This window comes from Pezoporus occidentalis, unplaced genomic scaffold (assembly GCF_034315485.1).
Source record: "Pezoporus occidentalis ecotype Australia unplaced genomic scaffold, CSIRO_AGI_Poc_V1 ctg19, whole genome shotgun sequence".
Taxonomy (NCBI): Eukaryota; Metazoa; Chordata; class Aves; order Psittaciformes; family Psittacidae; genus Pezoporus; species Pezoporus occidentalis.
In genome coordinates this window covers 1805952-1829396 of record NW_026913748.1, presented here as the reverse complement: position 1 = coordinate 1829396, position 23445 = coordinate 1805952, and the positions used below count along the sequence as shown (strand labels likewise).

Here is a 23445-nt window from a genome sequence, read left to right as displayed (position 1 = left end):
GCCACATTCAGTGCACTGGATGGATGGTGGCCCCTTGATGTTAACTTAAATAAAAAATTATTTCATGTGCCATGTAATCATGAGGTCTGTCTGCATTTGTCCAGAACTGTCTGAAGGGAGGTGAATTATCATTGCAGTCTGTCAGAGATGCTCATTTGGGACTACAAGTGGGGAAGATGCCTGGAGGTTTGTTCCAGTAACTCTTTTTGTGTAGGCTTTGATGCCTGTCATCCTGCTATATGTTTGCAGACAGGCTAGTCTCAAAAAGGAAGAAAGGACTGTGTTCCCACCTTTCCTTCAGTCAAGGAAGACATCTTGGGGCCCAAAAGCACTGGGAGGCATTGAGCCTCTTGAAGCAGCTTTTTTCTTTCCGGGGGCTTTCCTTGCCTGGGTGCAACTCTGTAAAGCTCTTGTGCCAGCTGAGTGGCTCTGTATGTATTATTACTGTTGAGGAATGTGGTACAAGACCTGAACTCTAAAACCAGTTCCCTAACAGCAACAGACATCAAGCAAGTTGCCTGATAGACCAGAACTGCATGGCTTAAAAAATTAAAGGCAGCTGAGGTATTTATGTGCTAGTGGGAATACAACTTGGCTTTGTCTACACAGCACATCACTACTTGATGTGTAACGCTAGATAACATTTCAGGAATTCAGCCACCACAGCACTGCAGTCCCTTTTTGACCATATGAAATAGTAGGCCGGTGGCCTAGTGAGTACCTCTTTTATGGCAATGAAAAGCCAGATTGACTGGGCTTCCAAGCAGACTTTCCTATCTTGATTTAAACATGAAACTGCATCTTTCATCTATATCAGTATTTATAGCATGTAGCAATAGTTGAGATGTAGAAATGGTACAGAAACAGGTGCTGTGTTTCCTGCGAATGGAGTTGCATCACTAGAGTATGAGCTTTCATCACAATTAGAAAGATGAATTAACCTGAGATTTTATGTACTTTTAATTACGCAGTTGAGATGTCCAATTACAAAGTTGAGAAGTGTAATTACTTGAGGAGGGCAAAAATACAACTTTATGAAATTTTAGTATGGTTTCTGAAATCTGTGTTTCTAGCAATGCGCCAATTTATGCAAACTTTAGTCTTCCTGGCTGAAGCAAGAACATTTATGGTCTTGAGGTGGTATCATTTTCCTCTGTGTGCTTCACAATATATGTGTCAATAAAAAGGGGAAAGAGGACACTGGTCCTTAAGAAATATATGGCACCAGTGGTCCTAGGATATGAAAGGAAGGCTCGGCCTGTGGTTAAGGCTGTGGGGTTGAAATGTGAGAGCTGAGCTTAGCTATCAGCTCTGACCCAGGCTTCCTGTGGGCATCATGTATGGCCTCACATATGCACCAGACTTCAGGTCTGCTGTGTTCTCTCTTCCTGGTGAGACCACCCTTTGTGCTCACATGGGGTGAAGGTCCCACTTCCTTTCCCAAGGGTATATGTTGCTATAAAGAGACAACAGCCTCTGCTGCTGTTGACTTCCATCATTTTGTTTAAAGGTGTTGAGCCAACAATGAAGGGCTGAAGCTGTGGATTTATAACTCTTGTTTGTTTGCTCTTTATTTGGAAGAGTCACCGCCCAGTGTGAAAGGGCTGCACTCTGAGAGAGGTGATGAAATATTGTCATTGGCCTGGTGTACAGACCATCTGTCTCTCCCAGAACTACTCTGGTGCATGGTGAAGTATGTTGTTTTCCTGTATGGGCTTTTTCATTTAATTGGCCTTGAGTCACTGCTAACTTCTGTTTTTCCTATTTTAAATCAAAGCAACACCAAAACTTTAAACACACAGTGCCAACCTGCAGCCTTATTACAACCAGTCCCTTGTGCCTATCGGTTGTCTTAAGATAAGAGACACAAAAAAAATTGTTCAACAGACCAGAACAGTATGGATTAAAAGATGATTGTTAGCAGATAGATGAGGTATAAATTTAATATTGAGCATAAAATTTGGCCTTTCCTGCACATTATTTCTGGTGAATTAGCAAATGTTTCAATGAAATAATAATAATCCTATGGTCATTTAGGTTTTGCAGCTGGAAAACATCTGCCCCTGTGGAAGCAGATGGTGCAAGTGTCTTTTTCTTGTGAAATTATGTCAAAATTAAAACACTGGGAGTGCATGCAAGTATTTAGGAAGAGCAAGTGTTACATGGAAATTCTCATTATCTCTGAAACTGCTATTACAGCCCTACAAATTCATAGTTAAAATGCACAGATTTGTTAAGCTTGAAAATGAAATTGCAGCACTAAAATAGCCTTATCCCATGCTGGCTAATGTCTCTTTTGAAGCTTACCTCTGGAATGTACTGGAATTTTACTTGTGGATATTCTGTATCTTTTCCTGAAAAAATAGAGTAATTCCTTACTCTGAGCCCATATTCTACACAACCAAGTGTATTTCCATCCAGCAAAACTCTCCGTTTCCACCAGGGATACTACTAGGCAGCAGTAAAAGGCAATTTGGTAACCTTTGACTAAGATTAAACAGCTTCTAGGAGGGATTTACTTTCCCCAATTTTCTCTCTTCTGCTTTGTGAGAGGGTGCTTCAGGATCTGTCTTTTGGGGATGGACAGCTGATTTGATTTGCTGTTTTGTTTTATTTCCCTTTTAGTGAGTACACTTTCTGGAGGTAATAGCCAGAGGTGGTTTTATCCATTTGGGGTGCTATCCACTTTGGTTGCAATACTGCCCCACTTGCAAGACTTAGTTTCTGCATGTTCCTTTGTCAGAATGGGACCAGATAATGATTTTCTATCATCAATATCCTGAGCATCAGACTAGAAGAAAGATGTATGTGATGGCAGCTCTCCAGTGATGCTGCTGCAGTATTCATAATGCAAAATTTCCCATCGAGGGCTAAGAGCAGAAAGTCTTAACTTTGTAGCCAGCCTGGGGATGATATCAATGTTTTGGTGAGACTGTGCTATCTAGGCAGTGCTCCCGGGAATGCTTGTATATTTTCATATGAGTAATCATTGTAATGTTAGGGAGGCTACTGTTATTTTGTATATTGTTACTGCTTTGTGGGCAAAATACATGCCAACATTAACTGGATGGGTATATGTAAATAGAGGCAAATGGGTGAAAATACATGATGATTATCTCTTGTTTAGTGGGAATGATTTCCATTATCTCAGCAAAATACTTTGTTTTCCCACTCAGTCTTCCAAAATAATGCACCTCCCAGATCTCAAAAATGGCATTAAATAACATCACTTTTTTGTCTCTGAGTGTCCTAGTTTATAGCTTTCAGATATTATTAGGTTGCACATCACTTAGATGTGGAAGGAATGACGTACTTTCTCTATTGAGAAAAATTTTGGGTAGTTTCAATAGTATGTTGAACTCTGTGATGCAGAATTGGAAACTGTAATGTTATCTGCTACACAAATTGATTGCACTTAATGGTAGGCTGTGTAATACTTTTTCTTGTGGTGCTGATCAGTACTGACCTGGCTGGGCAGATGGCTAGTTCTGTTGATTGCATATCCATCGCAACTTATGTTAATTATCTGTTGATTTTAAGTCTTACTCCTTATTTTTTGCATGGTGTTTTGTGGAAAGAAGTCTGTATTTCAGAAAGCTTAGATCTGCCATGCTGGCCTACAGGAATGTATTTGGAATGTTAAGTTTCTTTTAACAGTCATGTTTAATATATACAGAGGGCATCTAGCTCTGACAGGCCATCTGAATGTCTTCAAAGAGTTACTGAATTGTTTATTGATCTACTTCATTATTGCTGTTTCTCTGGTTCCTTTTGATGTCTTGTCACTTTGTTCAAAATATGATGCCAGGGTTTTAAATTAATAGTTGTGCAGGAAGCCCTACATGTGTAAATATTAGGGTATGTTTCTCCTTTGAGTAAGAATGTGCTAGATTGTGCAGTAAATATTGCTGCCATCAGTTTTATCCTTTTCATGCCCCTCCCTGTGCACAGATACTACTTCCTCTCTTCCTCTTAAGAAAACTGAAGTGTCTGAGGTTTTATCTCTTAGGTTTTAAAACAGTCTAATCTCTTATTCTGCCTTTGGAAGCTTACAGACTAGTTCCCTGCTTAGGAAAATAAATTTGATTAATTTTCCCTCCTTCCCTTTAATCTTTTCCATGTATGTCTCTTACATTTGTTAAATCACAAATTAAAAGTGCCTGCCGATTTATTTTTTTATCTCCCCCCCCATTAATTTATTTAATCACTTTTTGAAGCTTTTTAAGCTTCTAGAATAGACAGCATCCCATGACAAGGAATTTCAAGTATATTGATTTCTTGGAAAAGGGCTTTATTTTTAATCCTGCTACCTGAATGTTTATTTGTGGATTTTATTTTTTTTTTTTTTTGGCTATAAATAGTGGGTAATAATTCTTTATTTTCTAAGCTTTCAGGATCTTAAATATTTTTATTATATCCTCCATCAGTTGCTTCTTTTTCCAGGATTAAGATTATAACCTGTTTGCTTATTCCTTGTACAGAAGTTGTTCCGTATCTTTGGGCATCTTGGTTGCCTCTCATTATCTCTTCTATTTCTAGATTTTGCATTTGACTCAGCCCATTGGCTTGTCTTCTACACTTAGTGTGCACCCACAGCAACGGCAGGCGTTTGCCTGATATCAGATTAATTTTTGTGGTAAATCAGCACAGAAATGTTAAGTGTCAGAGTGAGAAATAAGACTTCCCGCTGGTGATAAGGCAGGTGTGGAACTCTTTCATTTAGATGTACGGCTTCTTCAGACAAATGTCTTGTGCCTGCCTACAAGGCAGCCTTGCCTGTTTGCACTCTTCCAGCTTATAGCTTACCTCCCTTTCCCAGCAACAAAACCTGGCCACAGTTTTCGCAGTGCGCTTCGCTCACAGCTCTGAGAGTTACAGGCCAAGTGTATGTCCTAGGTGTGCCCAGTAGCTGAACCACAGAAACTGGCCAGTTTGGTTGCTTCTGGCTGACAAGGCATAGGTTTGTGCTGTGAAGCTGTCAAATTCATGTATTACTGGTGTTCATTATTTGTCATGCAGGACAGTTTTATTTATTTTTAAAAGAGTCCCCTAACCCACTCCTTTCTCACTCTTCCCCATCCAAACTGGTAGGAATGAGCTAAGTATTTTGGAGGTAGGGATAAAAAAACCCAACCTTTTAATATTTAAGTTTGTAGAAAGTAAGCTGTTACATTAGAAATGGTCAAAGTCAAGGTTACCTGTGTACAGTCTTAAATCTTCCCTCTTTTTTGTGCATACAGCCCAGTCAGTCTTTAACAACTTGTATACTGTTTCCTTTTCTGTAAAACTGCAGATATTTCAAGAATAACAGAAATACTGTAAAATCATAGGGTAGAGCTAATAGGTTTATTGATGAGGTTTCTTTTTTTTTTCCTGCTGGCCCTACCCTTTCATTGCTAGATTTCAGTGTGAAACTTGACTGCAGTACTTGTGTTTCCTTACATTTGAAGTAGGTTTTCAAAAGGTAAGTGAGCAAAATGCATCATAGAAAACTACATTAGGAGGGGAAAAGGGAAAGCTAATGCTCAGCTGTGAGGAGCTGCCAGTAATGTTCAGAAGCTGACAAAGATGAGCTGCTCATCTGAGCATAAATAGTCCTCAGAGTCTGTGTGTTTGTTGCCTTGTGAAACTGGGTGCACTGTACTCATTAGTTTTGCTCCATTTTAAATATTTGATCACATCTATGATTGTTTACTTTTGTGTAGTTTAAGGCTCTGTTGCAGTCAATTTTCACTTTGCAGTACATGAAGACTAGGAGTCTACAGGGTGTCCAGTCTATAGTGAAATTAGCAGTTGACTGTAGCCCAGCCTGGTGTTTTGTGATCTGCCATGTTATTTTACAGTGAAAACATCCAGGACAAAATGCCACAAAATTGATGGGTTTCCATTGAGAGAGATTTTCATTTTTTTCCACTGTTTACACGCTGAAGATGAGGCCTCTGCTATGACGCAAAGACACTTTAGGAAGATTTCAAACAGCAGCAGAAAATTCTCTCTTTGGGAAAGAAAATGTACCGTGTAGACTTTCTGGCATTTTGAAGTTAAAGAATTTTTTCCCCAAGAGTATCTGCTTCTTCAATGCAAAAAACCTCACATTCTTTTATTTATTTTTTTTTTAAGCATTAAAGTAGCCAGAAAGTCAATAATATGTATAAAATATGCAATAAATGTCAACCCCTGTACCTGTACTCCATGATACTCTGGCATACTGAAATAGTGCCTTTGCATAGACTGAAGACACATTATTTCTGTTGAAAGGGTTTGTGTTTGTGGAGGTTTGTACTGCTCCTTAAAAAAAAAAAGTTTCTATTTAAAAAAAAATTCGAATTGCTGTCTTCTGATTACAATTTTTCTAAAATTTCTTCACAGATTCCCGTTAAGAGAGTAGATAGTGTGCTGCAGGAAATCTTGGGGAAATAGAATTACAAAAAGCTAGTGACTTAAGTATTAAGTCCCATTCTGCTTTGCTGGTCATGTGAGACTTAATTCTCTTAATTTTATATATTTAATTTCACAATACCGTTCTTTCCCTCCTGCTGGAGGAAAGGCCCATTTTCTGACATAAACTTTTCTTTTCTCTCCCCTCTCCACCCTGACCCCCAAGAGCTCTGTGCTGTTTGCCCATTAAGTTATACCAGAATAATTCTTACTGTGGCATGTAGGGCATTTCAAATGAGGAATGTGTCAATTATTGGACCTCAAGGAGGAGAGGTCAAAGTCATAGTGATGGGTTAGCATAGTCTTTAGGGTCAACAAGGCCGGGATTAAGAGGGAATGAGCCCATCAGGGTCTGAGGGCCCTGCTTCTGCTGTCTCTCTATTATGTCATTCAGATGACTTGCAGACCCAATAGACTAAAGCAGTTGATACTGTGACCACTACATTATATGCAGTTCAGTTTTTATTTTGGACTAGATTTAATCTGCTCCCCAGGACTAAACAGTCTTGCTTCACTTACGGTTCAAAGCTGTAGGACTGCTTATTAGTTCAGACCTGCCATGGTAAGAGATGAAGGGTTGGAACAAAGCTTCAAGTTTGGTTTCCTGTCAAAAAAGTGTAGTTGCATGTGCCAAAACTGCTCTGGACATAGACCCCTGTGCAGAGGGAGAGCTTTAAAACTATATTATTGCTCTGAGCTAAGGTCTTAATATAGACACAGCCTTTTATTAATCCTAAAGATCTTTTGTCCTGATCTTCCTGGTGATAGTATTCAGTATTACTGTGTCTAGCTAATTAAAGCTGCTGCTGTTAGCTCCTGCTCTGTCAAGTTTCACTAATTGAAGTCCACTGACATAAATCCATTGTTTGCATTAAGAAAGGGGGAGGGCAGGGAAAAAGAAAAAAAAAAAAAAAAGACTTTGTTTTGGTTTTGTTTTTTTTTTTATTTATTTATTCCCAGTTGTCCCTGTCAACATGCCACAGTTTCATCCAAAGCAAGGGATGCATGAAGCTTTTCAGCCTAGGTTTTGTTTCCCTGTAGTTTTTATACTTGTTTAATTTGCTGACTGGCAGCTGCAAAATCACTTAATCAGCATATCTGGCCCAAATACTAGGCTGGACTTGAACATACTGACAGTGTCTTGGCTCATGCACAGCTGAGACTAGTTTGAATTCTTCTTCTGTGATCTGTATAAGTAGTAGTGGTGGAAAAATAAGAAAACAATAGTCTGAAGATCCTTCTTGTTCCTTTCCCAGATGTGCCACACTAGTCAAACCCCGAATGCCTGTTTTGGTCTTGTTTGTAGCCTCATGAAGCTTTGGAGAGTCACTTCTGACTTACAAGACCCTCTGTGGGAGCAGGAACAGCTCTCTATTACCACTGCTCAATTGGCAGGCCTTCTTTTTGAGTCCATTTGTTTGCCCTTTCTGGGGCACCATTGTTATGTGTTCATTTCTGTGACCTGTGGAGCTGCTGAGCACTGTCATCACATTGGCAGGTCTATTTGGTCAACACAGAAAGCATTTTCTCTGAATCCAGGCAAGTCATCTGAACTAATTACTGTGGTAAATCCTATCAGGACAAGTTCCAAAATTAACTTACTACCTTATTTTTTCCAGGTACTCCACATCTGCATTCTCCAAACTAAGCAAAGTAGGGATTCGACATCCTCCAACTCTTCCTTTCATTGGTAACCTGCTCTTTTTCCGTGAGGTAAGATATAGTTTTCTTTGTATCTAGCCGATGTGATGGGATGAGTGGACAAGAGGTAGGAAGAATTGAAATGGTACACTTCAATGGTACCATCTCTTCAAGCATCTCCCTCTAGAAAGAACAAGCAAAACTCAGCTTTTTGTGTCAGTTGATAGAAGCAGTTGAGTGCAAGCAGCAATAATTTCAGGGTAAAATAAACTTGAGTGGAAAAAAAAAAAAGAGGCGTAAGCTCCTGCAGTTAATTACTTGAGCTTTTCCAAGAAAGTTCATGCCCTCAGTGAAGCAAATTTAGGTATGTGAATAGAGCAGATTATATTAACTAGCCCAAACTGGTTTGTTCTGAGTAGTTTTGGCTCCTATGACCTTTCTGTTTGTTTGTGCTTTTGCTGATTGTACACATTTATTCCAAAGCTTGTGAAGTTACTTGCTCCTGAGCAGTAACTGGCATTAGGTACCACTGAATTCTGTTGCTCTGTGCCCCACATACTGGGACTTGGAAGAGGAAAGAAGGGGAAGTGTTGGAATTCTGCCTTCAGATTTCATTCCCTTATTTTTCTCACCCATACCATTTCATTAGTCTGCTAATGCTGTGGTTTGTTCCTTGCTCAATTTCAGTAATGCTTCTGAGAATTTAGTCCAGATCCTCTTAATAATGAGGACCTGCCATTTCTCTGGTTGAATCTTACAGAAAAATCTCTGTAGTGTGTCTCTGCTGCAGTCCAACAACTTTTCAGGAAATCTGGGCTAATTCCAGCTGCTGCCCAGTTTCCTCTTTTAAGTGCATGGTCATCAATATCCATGCTGAGATTTGAATTATTAATGACAATATAGTGCCTCTTACCTTAGTCTTCATAGTGATTGCACTGTCAAATATCTGACTCATTGTTAGGTAAAACCCATTTAAATACCAGTTTTACATGTACATCTGATTTCATTTAGAAAATAGCATGAAAAATAGACTTGATCTGCTCTTGATTAATGTGAACTGGAGTTGACAGAGTGACTTTAACGTACTGGGGATGATGGTGGTGTGGAATACAGACCAGTTCATCCTCCCTCTTCTGGTTTCAGTTCAGCTGGATGGCATGAAGCTACTTGTTCTGTAGTTCTTTGGTCACAAAATCCAGTTATCATTAGTCACCTACTAATGCTGTAAGAAAAAAGTGCCTAGAGACTATGACATGCTGTAGATAGGCTTGCCCTGTACCAGCAGACAAGTGGAAAGTTTTTGCAAACTGTTACCTATGATGTGTTAAGCAAATTTTGTTACCAGAATTGCATTCATTAAGTCCACTTAATGCAGGCTAATAAAGAAAAGTTAAACTTAATCCTAGTTACTTTTAGCAAAAAATTAGTTAAAGGTAGCTGATAAATTATATCTTGGATTACCAAGAAATATTAATTCCATGCAGGGTTTTGAAATACCCTTTTTGAGTGATGCAAAACCACAAGCCTCACAAGGCTGTATGTCCTTGGATTTCACTATCCATTTTCCCTATAGTCCTATGGTTACCAGTAGGAATGGGCAGGGATGAGTCCAGGCTCTTTGTAATTTTTCTTTCTTCCCTCGTATATTTTGTGTGATTTCTGGATCTGCTCCTGTGGCTGCTTTCCTAGAAATAGTGCCCATAGCAACGTGTTGGTAATAGGAAAGCTGCTTTTATACTGCAGGCTGTTCTCTATGAGAGTGTTTTCAGGGACAGGAGTGCTCTCACTGCAGTCAGAGGACAGCTTCCACCTTCCCTTCCCCTGCAGGGTAGAACCAGAGGTTGCCCATCCTAGGAGTGAGGATGGTTTTAGAGGCTTAGCTGTGAGGGGCACAGCTGTGCATGAGCAGTGATTTGTTGGGGGCTGAGGTGACTTCTTTTTTTTTTTGTTAATAGGAAGTAGCAAAATGTCGATTTGTTCTATTGCTACATCTACAATGTTAAAAAGTTCTTGCACTTGCATGTTTATGCAACCATGGCTTCTCACTGAACTGGCTTTTTAGAGAGTCTCTCTTTTAAGTAGGCCAGCTCCTTCTTGGTATTGCCAGTGTTGTGAAAGGAAAACACAGGAGCTACACTCCCACTACATCATCAGACTAGCAGTTTTCAACCCATGAACATTTATTTTGGAGGAATTCATGAATGGCGACTTAGGAGTGAATTGATATGTGCCGTATGGGAATCTGCCTATGTGTCATTCATACTCTTCCAGTGTCAAACTTGGACTGCAAATCAACTTGGGTTGAAAAGCCCTGGACAACAGAGGGATCTAGAAGAAAAAGGGAAATTGAGACATCTTAACAAATACAGTCTTCTGGTCCAAAAAGTGTCCTCGTCTCATGGTTTCTAGTTTTCCTTCTAGAATATGATTGCTAGAAACTTAATGAAAAAAGAAAAAGGGGGGAAGATGGGGGAGGGGGGAACAACAAGGACTCACACACACAGCTCCCTCTGACATAATCGAGAAAATCTAGGACCTGGGATTTAAGAAAAAATATTAAATACTGAAAGCTCCTAAAAATTGTGGGAGTAAATAGTATTTTTCAATTTAAATGGCATAAATTCAAGGTTTTGCATGTCTTTTCCCTTACTTGAGTGTAGGTCAGTTCTACTGAAGTGAACAGAGGTTCCTGTTTTGCTCCACTGTGTGAATAGAGCATCATTCTTTTTTGGCTATTATTCTTCTTCTGTAAGTGTGCCTGAAAACAAATGAACAATGCCAGCAGGGTTTGACCAATAGTGCTAGGTTGTGGGTTTTTCATAAGCCTTCAAATTTATTTTAAAGAAGAAAATGTTTTCTTCATGGGATTACTTTGAAAGAGTTATTTCAGGGATTTCTCAAGCAGTGTATTTTATTTGAGTAAAATAAGAGTTGCTGTTAATACAGTGTCTGTGAGAGAGGAAAAGGAAGTGCTGAAAGTTAAGGGACTAAAGGAAATGCAACAGGAAACACCTATCTCTATCACAGAGGAGCAGACTTTAAAAGCTGATTTGGGGAAAACAAAGTTATTTTACTGTAAGTCACCCCTCCTCTCTCAAGCACAATAAAGGGAGATAATCACACCCTGAAACTAGAACATATCCAAGTTAATCAACTTATCTCAAAAAAGAGAAGATAGGAAATTACTGCAATTCTGCAGCTGGGAAATTATCAGAGTCCAAGATATTAGATTAAAAATTCTTCCCTTGCGTGAGAACAATTTGTGGTGGGTAAGTCTGATGTAACAGTAAATATGATTAGATTGTTTAAAAAAACCCAGCATGTTCAGTTTTCTCAATAACTGAGCAGACTTGCAGCAGGCAGACCACTGCTTTGCTAGGAACTCCCAACTGTTCCCCCACCTCTCCACGTTCTGCATTTTTCCTACCAGCCTGTGGAAAAACATGAGGTTTGTCTGTAATAGCTGTGTAATGGGACACACAAGGGCATACGCAGCATGGACTTTCACATATGGGTCTGCATGGGCTTTGGAGCAGCAGCTTGCAGGAATGCTAAACAAAACTCTCCTATTAATTCCCAGGCTAATGGTTTTATTACGTGACAGATGCTCTGAAAACCAAGAAGCCACATGCACTGCACTACCCTTCTGTCTGAAGAACCACAGCAAACACTTGACCTGTTGCTATGGCTGGGCTGTGCTTTTTGTCCCCCTTTCCCATCCCCTTTCTAAAAAGGCAGCCAAGCTGCATTTAAATGTCATTGGCTCTGACGTTTGCATGGCTCTGGTCGCCTGGTACTGTACCTCTGTGCCCTGCTCCCTACTCAGCCTCTCGGGGAGCAGCGCTGTGCCCCTGCAGCCTTGAGGCTGACGTCTCTTCATGATGTTTGGGGTGGTGGTAGGTGTGTGGTTGGCTGCTTCTTTTGATTCTTGGTAGGCAGGATATGCAATTTTGCCCTGTGTACTGTTGGGCAATGTGCTTTGGGTTCTTATAATGGCATGATCGTGTGTTGCTTTCCTCCTGTTACTCATAGCAAGCTCCAGTGAAGGTTTTGACTGGCTGTGCGCTTGTATTCCTGCCTTGCATTTTAATGAAAGACATCACTCTCTTTAGCCCCTCTCTGCTTGGACAGGATACTCTTTGTTTACTCTGTTTATTTCTGTCTGGCCTACTTGTAGATCCTGGGCTGCCCCAGAGTGGCCCATTTCTGCTGAATGGAAATGGGGGCTGTGTGGGTGCTTTGTCTTGCTTTCAGTTTGAGATCTGGCTGGGCTGTGTTGTTTTATGGCTGATGGGTGGGTGCAGAGAAAGGGGGAGTGCAGGGAGGAAGCAGAGGGCAAACATGATCTTTTTATCTTTTTCCTAAGCATCTGCCAAAAGCATCCTTTGGGTTGTACATAAAGAAAAATAAAAAGCAGGGTCCTTGCAGGAATGAAATTAACCTCTTGTCTAATTTTCAGCCTAGAAAGCAGCGTGTCAGTGCTTAGAGAGAGTGGCTGCAGCATTTACTCTTCTGGAATTTAATGACACAGCATGTAAATCCAAACAAGGTTGGAGAGAGGCAAATGGGGGGGGGGGGGGGGGGACCGGGGAAGGGGAAAAGAGGAGCTGTGAGATAAGCTGTGGACCTGGATTTAATTATAAGAATAATATGGCTTACACTAACAGTGAAAGCCTGCTATGCTTTGGTGTTGCTTCACGCAGGTAACCAAGACAGGAATAGGATAGGGAGCATGTATTTTGCAAATTGATAGCTATCTGTGGTGAACCAGAAGGGGTGGCAGTGGCATCACCAAATAATCTGGCTTTATCTTGCACAGTCGACCGTGTGCATCTGCCATGGGCTGCTCACTGCCCAAATAGACCTGACGGAGTACTCAGTGTCTTCTCTTGTGTCCTGGAAACACCCCTCACACGCACCTTGATTGGGAGGCCTGTGAATCCATGTATTTCATGTGGCATGGATACATGTGTTGCAGATCTAAACCTAGTAATGACATAGTCTGCAGTGTGACAGAAAACCTGGGGTTAGATGTGATTTTATGTGTATATTCGTATGTCTATAAAGCCAGTCTGTCTCCCCTTCAAATACATGTGAATTCCTAGTTTCAACTGGTAGTCTCTGCTACCTGCTTTGATCAGATGTTAGTGTTGTCAGGTACCCTGACAAAGTCAGTGCAGTGCCTGTTTGTGGGAACCTAATGCAGGAAAATGAAGACATCGCAGTTACCTGTCTGCCACTTGAATAAATGCTGTTTGCACCCTTGGGTAAGAGCTGGGCCTCTGGTTTCTCAGAAGAGCATCTGGTGGAGCTGTGCTGTGCCTCACCCCAGCTTCTCCCTGAGTTCTCAGCAGGGTGAGCCTGCCTCTAGGGGAGCAGTGAAAATGCCTCAGAAACTCTTTCTGTAGAGGTGTGATCTCTTCAGCTTTTTTGCACTCGATGTTTCCGATAGCTGTTTGCTAGGTGTCCCTAAATGTCATGTCAACTTTAATGTTTATGGAAGCTGGAGAGACAGTATTAGGATGCACAAAGAGACTGGCAGTATTTACGTGAAGGAAAAAAATAGGGGTGAATCATTGCTGCTTTGCTGGTGAATAATGGTGACCCAAATGGTGAAGGTGGTAGTGGTCATGACAGGTGCTTTTGCTCTTCTGAGATATACTGTTTTAATTTAGAGGGAGCAGGTCACTTTCTTATTCCAAGGAATGGCTGCGGACTGCATAGCTTCTTAGAGCAGCTCCCACATCTATTTGCTGTGCAGAGCTGGGTGAGTGTTTCCTGTAGACCTCAGCAGTTGCCCCTAGAAGGAAATGTGGAACTCATTAATGAGCAATATCATGGTTTTGATATTTTATTTTTTTTTTAAGCCGTGTTTTGGTAGTTCCTTTTGGCATACTTTATGCTTGCCTCATTAAACACACATGAGGTGAAGAGGCAATTGCTAGATGATTGTGAAGGGCTCACCCATTAGGTGGAAAAGGGATGATGGTTCCCCATGGCAGCACAGTGAGTGAGAAGAGAGATTCTCTGATCATGCTGCTGGCGTTCCCCAGACACCCAGCGTGATCTTGGGCAACTCTGACTGGGACAAAGCTTTCTTATTGTCTGGGTAAGCAAATCTCTTGCTCCACCTGCTTTTTACCCACCTGCAAAATGACATGGGTCTTTCCATCAGGTTATGGTGAAACGCTTTCAGCAGCTTCTCTGGGGACTTTCTGTGGTAGATTTGGGGAGGCTGATATCACTGCTGTCTTTAACAGGCAGGGCTGCTTGAAGGCTGGAGGGAGGCTAAATGATTTGGCAATGTTCACAGAGAAAGTGGGGCTGTGAATCAGCACCAGGTCTGAACTCTGGTTTATAAATGAAGGTGTCTGAGTAAAGTGGGTTCTCAATGTAGTAGCACTGCAAGACACTTCTCTGCTGTTCCATTTCATCTTTCACAAAAACCATTGCCCTGTGAGGGGTTTTTGGTGACAACTGACAAACAACTACCCAAGATCCATCAGAGAAGAGGTCTGCGTCATTTAAATGACACTTGGCTCATGAGAATGGTGTAGGGGACGTTTGCCATGTGCTGTGTCTTTTGGCGAGTACATTTGCATGTTCATCACGGAGTTTGCTATGTAGCCTGCTCTTTAAGCAGTGTGTACTGCTAAATTAAAGCCAGCTCTGGCATGACATGTAGCAACAGTTAAAAGCCATGCTACACAGTAGTTGGGTTAAGAGAATGAAGATAATGTATAGTTGCAATGGTAGTAGCCTACAAATAAACCCAATGTAATCACTTAAAATGGAATTTACCTTGGACTCCAGGATCTCTGTGATCACGCACAAGGAGTAGGATTCACACAAGAGGTAGGGACTTTCACCTTGAAGAACAGGGCAGTAGTGATATGATTGAACAGGAGGACTCCTGTAACTGTTGTAGCAAACTTGATGGCCTTCTACTTGTGGACTTAAAAATGTAGGAATATTTCTTAGGTGTGGTTGTCTTCTGTTCAGTTTTGGTTGTAGTCACATCAGTGTGGCACTGGCCTGGAAAGAATGGGATTGGACTAAATAAAGTCTTCTAGTCCCTGAAATTAAAAAAATAAAGTAATACACTCGGGGCTGCAGTGAATAAGAGCAATCTCTGTTGGTTTAAGTAAGTTGTAACTTGCTTACGTGACCTGTGAACCTGGAGTTTAGTGATGGTATATGCTGCTCACCTTCTTAGTGCAATGAGGAGAAATCCGTATTCAGAAAACAGTTTTTCCATGTCGGCAGGATCAGTACGTATAGTAGCCAGGTATCAGTTGCAATGTTAAAATTGTAGCGGGCTCAGATTGGTTGTTGAGAACAGTTGTTATCCATGAGCCAACAAATTTAGCTGAGTCTTAACTTCATTAGCAGTGTCTAAATGCATTAGCCATATGCTCCTCAGCATATGGGTAAATACATAACAATTTATTTTCATTAGGGTTTTCTTACAAGTGCTGATAACCCAAGCTCCGCTAGAAATGTTTACAGCATGACATGTCTCTTCAAATAAGAAGCTGGCCTTCTGTACAGCAAGCAAGATAGTTTCCCCCACCCTTTCTGAGAGTAGGAAGGTACAGCTGCTGTAGGTCTGATCCACTGCAGCTAGATGGGCTCGGTTTTACTGCAAGGCTTTATGTTAAAACAAGTAATAGAAAGCTTTGGAGAACTGTCTGTTCAAACATGTGCCATTAAAACCATGGTATTCATTATGTGCTGTCTTCTGGCTGCTTAAGGTGCACCTTGAGTGGTATCATCTGGTAGCTTTATCTAGATGTAAGATGTATGGCCCTCTGGGTTCTCCCTCCTTCCTCCCCTCCCAGACAGGGCACACAACAGGGCTAAATGCAAGATCCTTCACCTGGGTTGGGGCAACCTGTGGTATCAATACATATCAATACAGGCTGAGGGATTAAGGGATTGAGAGTACCCCTGAGGAGGACTTGGGGGTACTGCTGGATGAAAGGTTGGACATGAGCTGGCAGTGTGCGCTTGCAGCCCAGAAGGTCAGTTGTATCTTGGGCTGCATCCAAAGGAGAGGGGAAGGTGATTTTCCCTGCCTGCTCTGCTCTGGTGAGACCCCACCTGCAGTAATGCATCCAGCTCTGGAGTCAGAACAGCAAAGGCACAGACCTGTTGGAGCAAGTCCAGAGAAGGAATACGAAAATGATCAGAGGGTTGGAGCACCTCTCCTGTGAGAAAAGGCCGAGAGAGTTGGGTTTGCTCACCCCCTAGAAGAGAAGATTCTGGGGAGACCTTATTGCAACCTTTCAAATCTTAAAAAGGGATTATAAAACAGATGGGGAGAGACTTTTTAGCAGGGCCTGTTGCAATAGGACATGGGGTATTGGTTTCAAACTAAGAGGGGAGATTCAGGCTGGACTTGAGAAAGTTTTTTACAATGAGGGTGGTAAAATACTGGTAGAGATTGCCCAGAGATGTGGTAGATGCCTCATTCCTGGAGACGTTCAAGGCCAGGCTGGATGTGGTTCTGAGCAACCTGATCTACTTGATGATGTCCCTTCCAACCCAAACTATTCTGTGATTCTATGAAATAGAATAGGTAGGATTAGTGAAAGCTAGGCTGAAAGAGTTGTAAGAAATCATATATAATGAAGAGCTTTAATATTCTCTGGGAAGTTGAGTGGGACTTTAAACACAGTGATTGTGTTCCACTCAAAGCAAAAAAGCTGCGTGGCGTGAACAGGGATTGGAGGGAAGTACCACTTTGGACAGGCAGAAAAAGGGGATGGATAACCTTTAAGTTTTCAGTGCTTTGCCTCTATTTGCTTTTATTCCTATATATTGAGAGGAAACAGCAGGTGATAAACGCTATATAGGTTAAAGCATCTTGTGGCTCCAGAGAGTAGTCTAGAAAAGAAGTAGAAAAAGGTATTAACAAGAAATTGGTGATCAATACATGTTTTTTGCAAATGTCATAGCTTGTAAAGGAATGAACACATCTACTTTGTTCTGTTAATATGCTGCAACATATAATGTGAAAAGTGTGTGGCAAGACAGGCGGAGGAAGGGTGGTGTTCGAGTTATCCTTATTTGTGCTCCACATCTGAGGACAGTCTTGGACGGAAGCACCTTGCAGCCAAGGTGGGTTGAAAAGGCACTTGATCACACACAAGGGAGAAATGGGAGAGCTTTGGGGAATAAAGCTACGGTTGGTGACCTTACCAGAGTTCTCTACTTTAATACTGAGTCTCATTATAGTTCATGACAGAATTAGGGGCCAGGCAAGTATCTCATAGTTATATTTGTGTTTATATTTTTCGCTACCTTTTCCTCCCCCCCAGTGCCCCAGGGAGCCATCTCAAAGACCTCATAAATGTGAGATTTCATTTTGTAATGCTATTTCATTTCCTGGATGGAGGACCTGCCACGAGAAGACTAGACCTCAAATTATAATAGCCCTATAAAAACCTCCCTAAGGCAAAAGGAAAAAAAAAAAAAGAAAGCCTGTGAAAGACAACCACAAATACAAAAATGGAGGTGTTTGGGTTCTTGCAGAACCAGACTAAGCAGCTCTAGTTATGACATCATTAATTTCTGGGTTTCCCTGTTTATCTCTGTGCACTGTTTACTTACAGACCTGCATCTCAAAAGTCTTCCAGGGGCTTTTGCTTGTGCTTAATTTTCTCCAGTATTTTGATGTGTTTGGGCGTGTTTTAGCCATCTTTAGAGCCTTCTAGAAAATGGAGTTTCCAGGTAAAATTGAAAACAATCCAACAAACTGACTAGAACAAATACAATTACAGATCAAGTAAAAACAGTCTGAAGATGCAACTCTTTCTTATTCTTGGGTGAAGCAGTTTTATTTCAGCAGACCCAGACTGTCTGTCTGCTTTCCACTGGAAATCTGTGCAGAATTGGCACATCGACTAGAATAAAAACATTCCCGAGGAATCGGCATGTTCTGTCAAAACATTTGAACAGCTCCCATCTCCTGGAGCACAGAGCTGCGGCGCAGCCGGCAAAGGAAGCTCTGCAACGTGCGGTGCTGGCTTCCCCTCCAACCTCCTATCTTGAAGCCACCTTTTCGCATAATTATGGGCAGAGCAGTTCAGGTTAAGTTATATCTAGCTGCGGTGGGATTAGAGAAAGAGGTTTGTGAGAGCCTTTTGCACTGTGGTATAACCTAGATAAGGACTGTTCTTTCTCTGTTCTCACTAAGGCTGTTGCGAGGAAAAGTCAGGAAGGTAGGGCTGTAGGACTCCCATACCTTTGTGTAGCATCCTGGCTCAGTGTAATAGCCAGGGACAGGCTGGAAAAGATGAGCTCCAGGAATAGTTCTGTTGTGCAGGGACAAGATTCCCCCTTGACACACACTTCTGTGCCATGCCTCTCACTGCTGCATATGTGAGCTCAACCTCCAGCAGCAAAGTTCTATCTCTGCGTTGTGGAGTCATGATAATTATTTATTTTTAGTTTAATGACTTGATTAATAAAAAAAAATTAATCTTTGGCTAGAAAAATATACACAGCAATTACAGAATGTAACTGAGCAAAGTGGAGCAGGACACTGATTATTTGTGTTAAGTAGGATCTTAGTCCTCTAATATTGAAATGAAGGTGGTCTCACTGATGGTCTCTACTTGGTATGAATAAGTGATAAAATCAGGTCTTGTTTTACCAGTCTACAAGAGGTGCTTCTGTCTGTCCTTCAGGCCAGTTACATCATTCTTGTTACCAAAGTTAATATAACCTGAATGACCATAGCTAAAGGAAGTTTTATTTTTTGCAGGATTTTGGGTCTATTGCATGTGGGCATTGTGGTGGGCAGCATGCACTCAGTGGTTTGAAATAGAATGAAGATTTTCTTCATCTTTGAAATAGTGATGTATATTAATCAATGCTTTGCTGCACTGGTGAACTAGCAGATGGTGTCCTTTAAGGCTGCATATGTGACAGTAGCCTGTTTGAATATCCTACCTAGTTGTCTAAGTCCTATCCAGCAGAAAGATCCTTTATAAAATAATATAAAAGTAAACAAGGTGTGAAGCAACCCTATGTGTATGCTTATCTAATACCCTGTGGCACTTGCCCGCATAGCAATTCAGACCCAACCTGATAAAAGTGGCATCATTAAGAAACGTGATGGAAGAGAATGATCTCATGGCATGCAGAGCAGACAGAGATGGCTTATAAACCAGCCCTAGCTTTGCTCAGGTTAGTGGCAGCACAGCAGTCTTACACAGGGGGTGGGTTGTGAATGTGCATTCCTAACTCTATTATTTATATGCTGGGCCAGAACGGCCAGATGTGTTGCATAGGCAACATATGTAATCTGTGAATGATCATTCCCGGTGGATCCCCTCCAACCAGTCCAAAAGTTACATTACTGGGCCCCAGCCCACTTCACGTAGAAAGACAAGACCACCCAATTGGGTGCCTTCAGGGAAGAGAGAAAGTGGAATTACAGTGATTACTGTGATTAATAACTTTGTTTTATGCAAGCAGTTGTACACCCTTTGGCCAAAATGCTTATACGCTTGTGTTTAATCCAAGGCAGCTAAAGCCGCACAGGGGCATCTGAAGCGTAATCATATAATTCTCACAGAAGTTAACAGACATTGTTACTTTCAAATGTGGCTCTAACTCTTTTTCTTTTTTTCCTTTATTTAGTTATGCAGTTTAGCATGCTGCACTTGTAAATTTTGGCCTGAGTGTAAACCATACTGGCAAAAATATCGTCACCTCTGGGCCCGAGATGAAGGCAGTTTACCACAGCATAGCCATATGGGAGGAGAAAATCTGTTAAAATCCTTCTATGGACAATTATAGCAAATATGTTACAAGGCATTGAGATCTTGCACGATGATGAGCCCAATCTCTTTCTGGAGAGAGGTAACAGGCTGAAATAACAGTATCAGAACTGAAGCCTCTTAATATATTGCTGTCTTGCAAAAATCTGAGAGTCAAGTCTATGCAGACTTATCACTGTTCTAACATAGGAGCAGTCGCTTGATTTGCTAAAAGCTTATCGTCTGCAGAGGCAGACCTGAAAGAAAGGAAACGTTCTTGCAGTTTTATGGGCAAGGAAACTAAGGGATGTAGCTCTGTTTTGCTTCACCACCTGTTGGGAGCAGTAGCTGAATGCCTGCTATTTTTGCTGGGCACAGAAGCAGGTAGTGATGCCCTCATCCAAGTTTGCACAGGAAGGGGTGGTGGCAAGGCTGGGAACTGCATTTGCATCCAATGGGCTCTGGTGCAGGCTGCAATTGCTGCCATTTTCTTGGATCCTCCTGTTGCTTCAGGAAAAGTTTATATTACATGGAGGAGAATAATGCATCAAAACATCCCCACTGGAATAAATAAGCATCTTAAGTCAGGAGTTCAAACACAACTTGCTTTTCTACTGCTTCTGTTGTCAGTCTGGTAATTTTTGTTTGGCTTAGGGAAAATAGGAATAAGTGTTAAATTCATGCTTAAAAGATTGCCTCTCTTCAGAGAAATTTGTTGTCCTTTTTCTCATTTTCAACACGGAAAACTTGCTTTTGCAGCAGAGATTTTGACATTAAGTGTCTTGATAGAATAATAGGCATGAGATGGATTGCAGTCTATTGCCTCAAGACTTTGCCAATCATAAACTAAAATCAGTTAATGCATTGAGTTAAACCTTGCTATATTGTGCAATGTGCTAGTAGTATTAAAAAAATTGATCCAGAAAATATATTGATTATATTATCTCCATAGCAACAAACAATAATAGGATAATGTTAGCTTAATAATTGTGCTTTGTGAAAACCTTTCAGAATAATTACTGCATTGTGGTCTTTTCACAACGTGGAATGCAATAGCGCTTCTTCCTTGATTGCAGTCACCATCAGCACTGCGTCAAGAGATGTTGTTTTTGTGTGCATGCATATGTATTCATGGATAATTTTGCCCAGGGTGAAGCAGTTTAGCAGACTATTTTGGGATCCATTTTTAAATGGTCAAGACCACAAATTGGCAATTCTTTTCTATGTGGTTTGTTTTCTCCCACCTCCTCCATCAACTGGCTACCATAAAAAGAGGTCATTAACATTTCTTTTTCTGAATCTTTCTTTGCAAGGCACAAAGGCTTTGGCATGTAACAGAGCTAAATGTCCAGCTACTATATTAAGGATTTTCAGGAGAGAGGAACTCTGCTCTAAAGGCAGTGTTTCAAAGCTGTTCCTTTAATTGAATTTCATCTGTCATTCTCTAGAAATGACCTGTTCCACAGGAGCTATTTCCCTGTATTTTGGAAGACTTGATTCTCTTATGCATCCTGCATTGTAATATAAATAACATGAGGTTGTTATGAATAAATATATATATTCTTACATATAAGTAGGGGGGTGTGTGTATAACATTTTTAGCTTGAAATTTTAGCAGGCAAGTCAGAGGAATAGATATATATGCTCTTCATCTGGGTCTTGCTTTTATTTTTACTTCTAGATCAACCCTGTAGTTTTGATTTTTGAATTAAAAAGAGGTATTGACCCAAATACATGATGGAGAGGCCAATTTCTTAGAGTGGTCAGAAAAACTCCACCCAGTTTAATCCCTGGAGTTTAAGTAGCCCCTGAAATGTCCCATCTCTGTGAAGGCCCTCTGGGACCTGGCAGTGGGTCAGGAATCCATTCACTTTGGTCATGCCACTATTTCTTGATGTACCTGTTGTGCAAGGGCTGGGTTTAGAGATCAGCTGGCAGAGACTAGGCCACTGTCAGATCTTGCACTGGCAAGGGATTCCCTATGGCTTTCCTAGGGCACCCTCTACTAACCCCAGTGGTAGGGTGAGGTGTCCCTTTACTTCCCAGGGCACAAGTGGCTGCATATTCTCTAATGGCCATTCCTTAATGGTTCGTCATATTATTTTGATTCATACTTCTGGACAGGATTTGTCCTTCATATGGCCCATCATTTCAGTTCTTGCCATTTACTACACAGAGGTCCTTTTCTCTTTGAGGATCCTCAGGAGAATACAATACATGATCGTCTTGGAGCCAGGAATGTGCAAACCCAGACTCTGTATGGGGTGGCACTTTGGTACCATATGCACTGTACTCAGTGCAAGTGCTAATAGTTTTCTGTTTGAGATGTCTTCGTAAGGAGCTTGGTTGTGCTGTTGTCCCCTGCCATCATTTTCCTTGACAGTCCCTCCATGTTGTTGCTTTATGGGGAGGGTGTGATGGAAGAGTTGTTTTCTGTCCCAGGCAGCGGTTACTTTCTGCCAGTGTCCCAATCTCCTAGGAATGTGGCTAATTCAGCAGGGTGATGGAGGAGCAGTGGTTGCTCTTGACTTTGTGTCTTGTGCCAGAGCATCTAGTTATGCATAGCTGTTGTATTGAATGAGAGCGCCAAGCCCCTCTCTCCTTTTCTGGGTGCAGATGAATGCCGTTATGAAGAGGCAGCTAAATGCATCTGTTACTCTGAAAAGTATCTGGTATTTGCAGGTGCATAGCATCATTCATTTAAAAACAACAAAGAAAGCCTAGATGGATCGACAAGGTGCTGCTTCTGATGCTGCTGCACAATCCAGTCCCAGGTGATGATCTAGAAACAGAAAAGAATGCCTGGCATGAGCCAATTCAATCCCCACCTCCAAACCTAAGCTCTTCTGTCTATGGAATTGTCACAGTTGAAGCTGTGACTGTGCTTCTGCTTGGCACCGCCTGTGCTTGCCCAAGGTACTGACCACTGGCCTTGCTGATCCCTAGAGCTGTCCCAAATGCTCATTACACTGCAGCTGCCTGTTTAGTTTCTTTGTGCTATCTCAGTTCCTACTGTTCTCTGCAATCTTCTCTCCAGCCCACACAGGGGTTGACGCTGTGTGTTTCTGTCTGTCTCTTCCTAATCCCTTGTTCCAGGGAGGTCTGATACAGCTTTCTAGTGTGTCTGATTTTCATGCTTGTATCCTGCCACCTACCACATGGGTGGCTTGACTCTTAAACAGTATTTGGCTTCAGGGGAGAACTCAGAGAGCAAGTAACCTTATGAAAACAAAAATATTTTGTTGGAATAACTGTTGTAAAATAGGTGAAGACTCAACTGCCTGGTGTGACATGGCTGCTGGCGGCTGCAGCTCGTCTTATTCCCAAAGGCATGAGACTATTCTGTTTTGCGCAGGATCTTACAGCACATTTATGTCCATAGTGGTAGGTCTGTTCTACCTGTTGGACTGTTGGTCTGGGAGCAGGATGAACACTGTGTATTTGTTCACATGGCTAGGGTGAAGATGCTCGTAGCTCAAAAGGCACGTGCCCCCTTGTGCCCTGGTGAATGTATGGGCACACTTCAAGGTTTGTGTGTGTCAAGCTGACTTGTCTGCCCTTAACCTTGTAGCTTTTACGGAGGTGCCATGTGATA

At 41.5% G+C, this 23445-nt stretch overlaps 1 protein-coding gene across 8 annotated transcripts in view; it reads left to right on the top strand.

The window, feature by feature from the left end:
* The window catches only part of TBXAS1 (thromboxane A synthase 1), a 238982-nt gene that overhangs the window by 59592 nt on the left and 155945 nt on the right, over positions 1–23445 (top strand). For all 8 annotated transcript variants that reach the window (XM_062616406.1, XM_062616407.1, XM_062616405.1 and 5 more), the window contains one exon: positions 8058–8151. In XM_062616406.1, coding sequence (XP_062472390.1) covers positions 8058–8151 — 94 coding nt within the window. The remainder of the gene's footprint in view (positions 1–8057; positions 8152–23445) is intronic.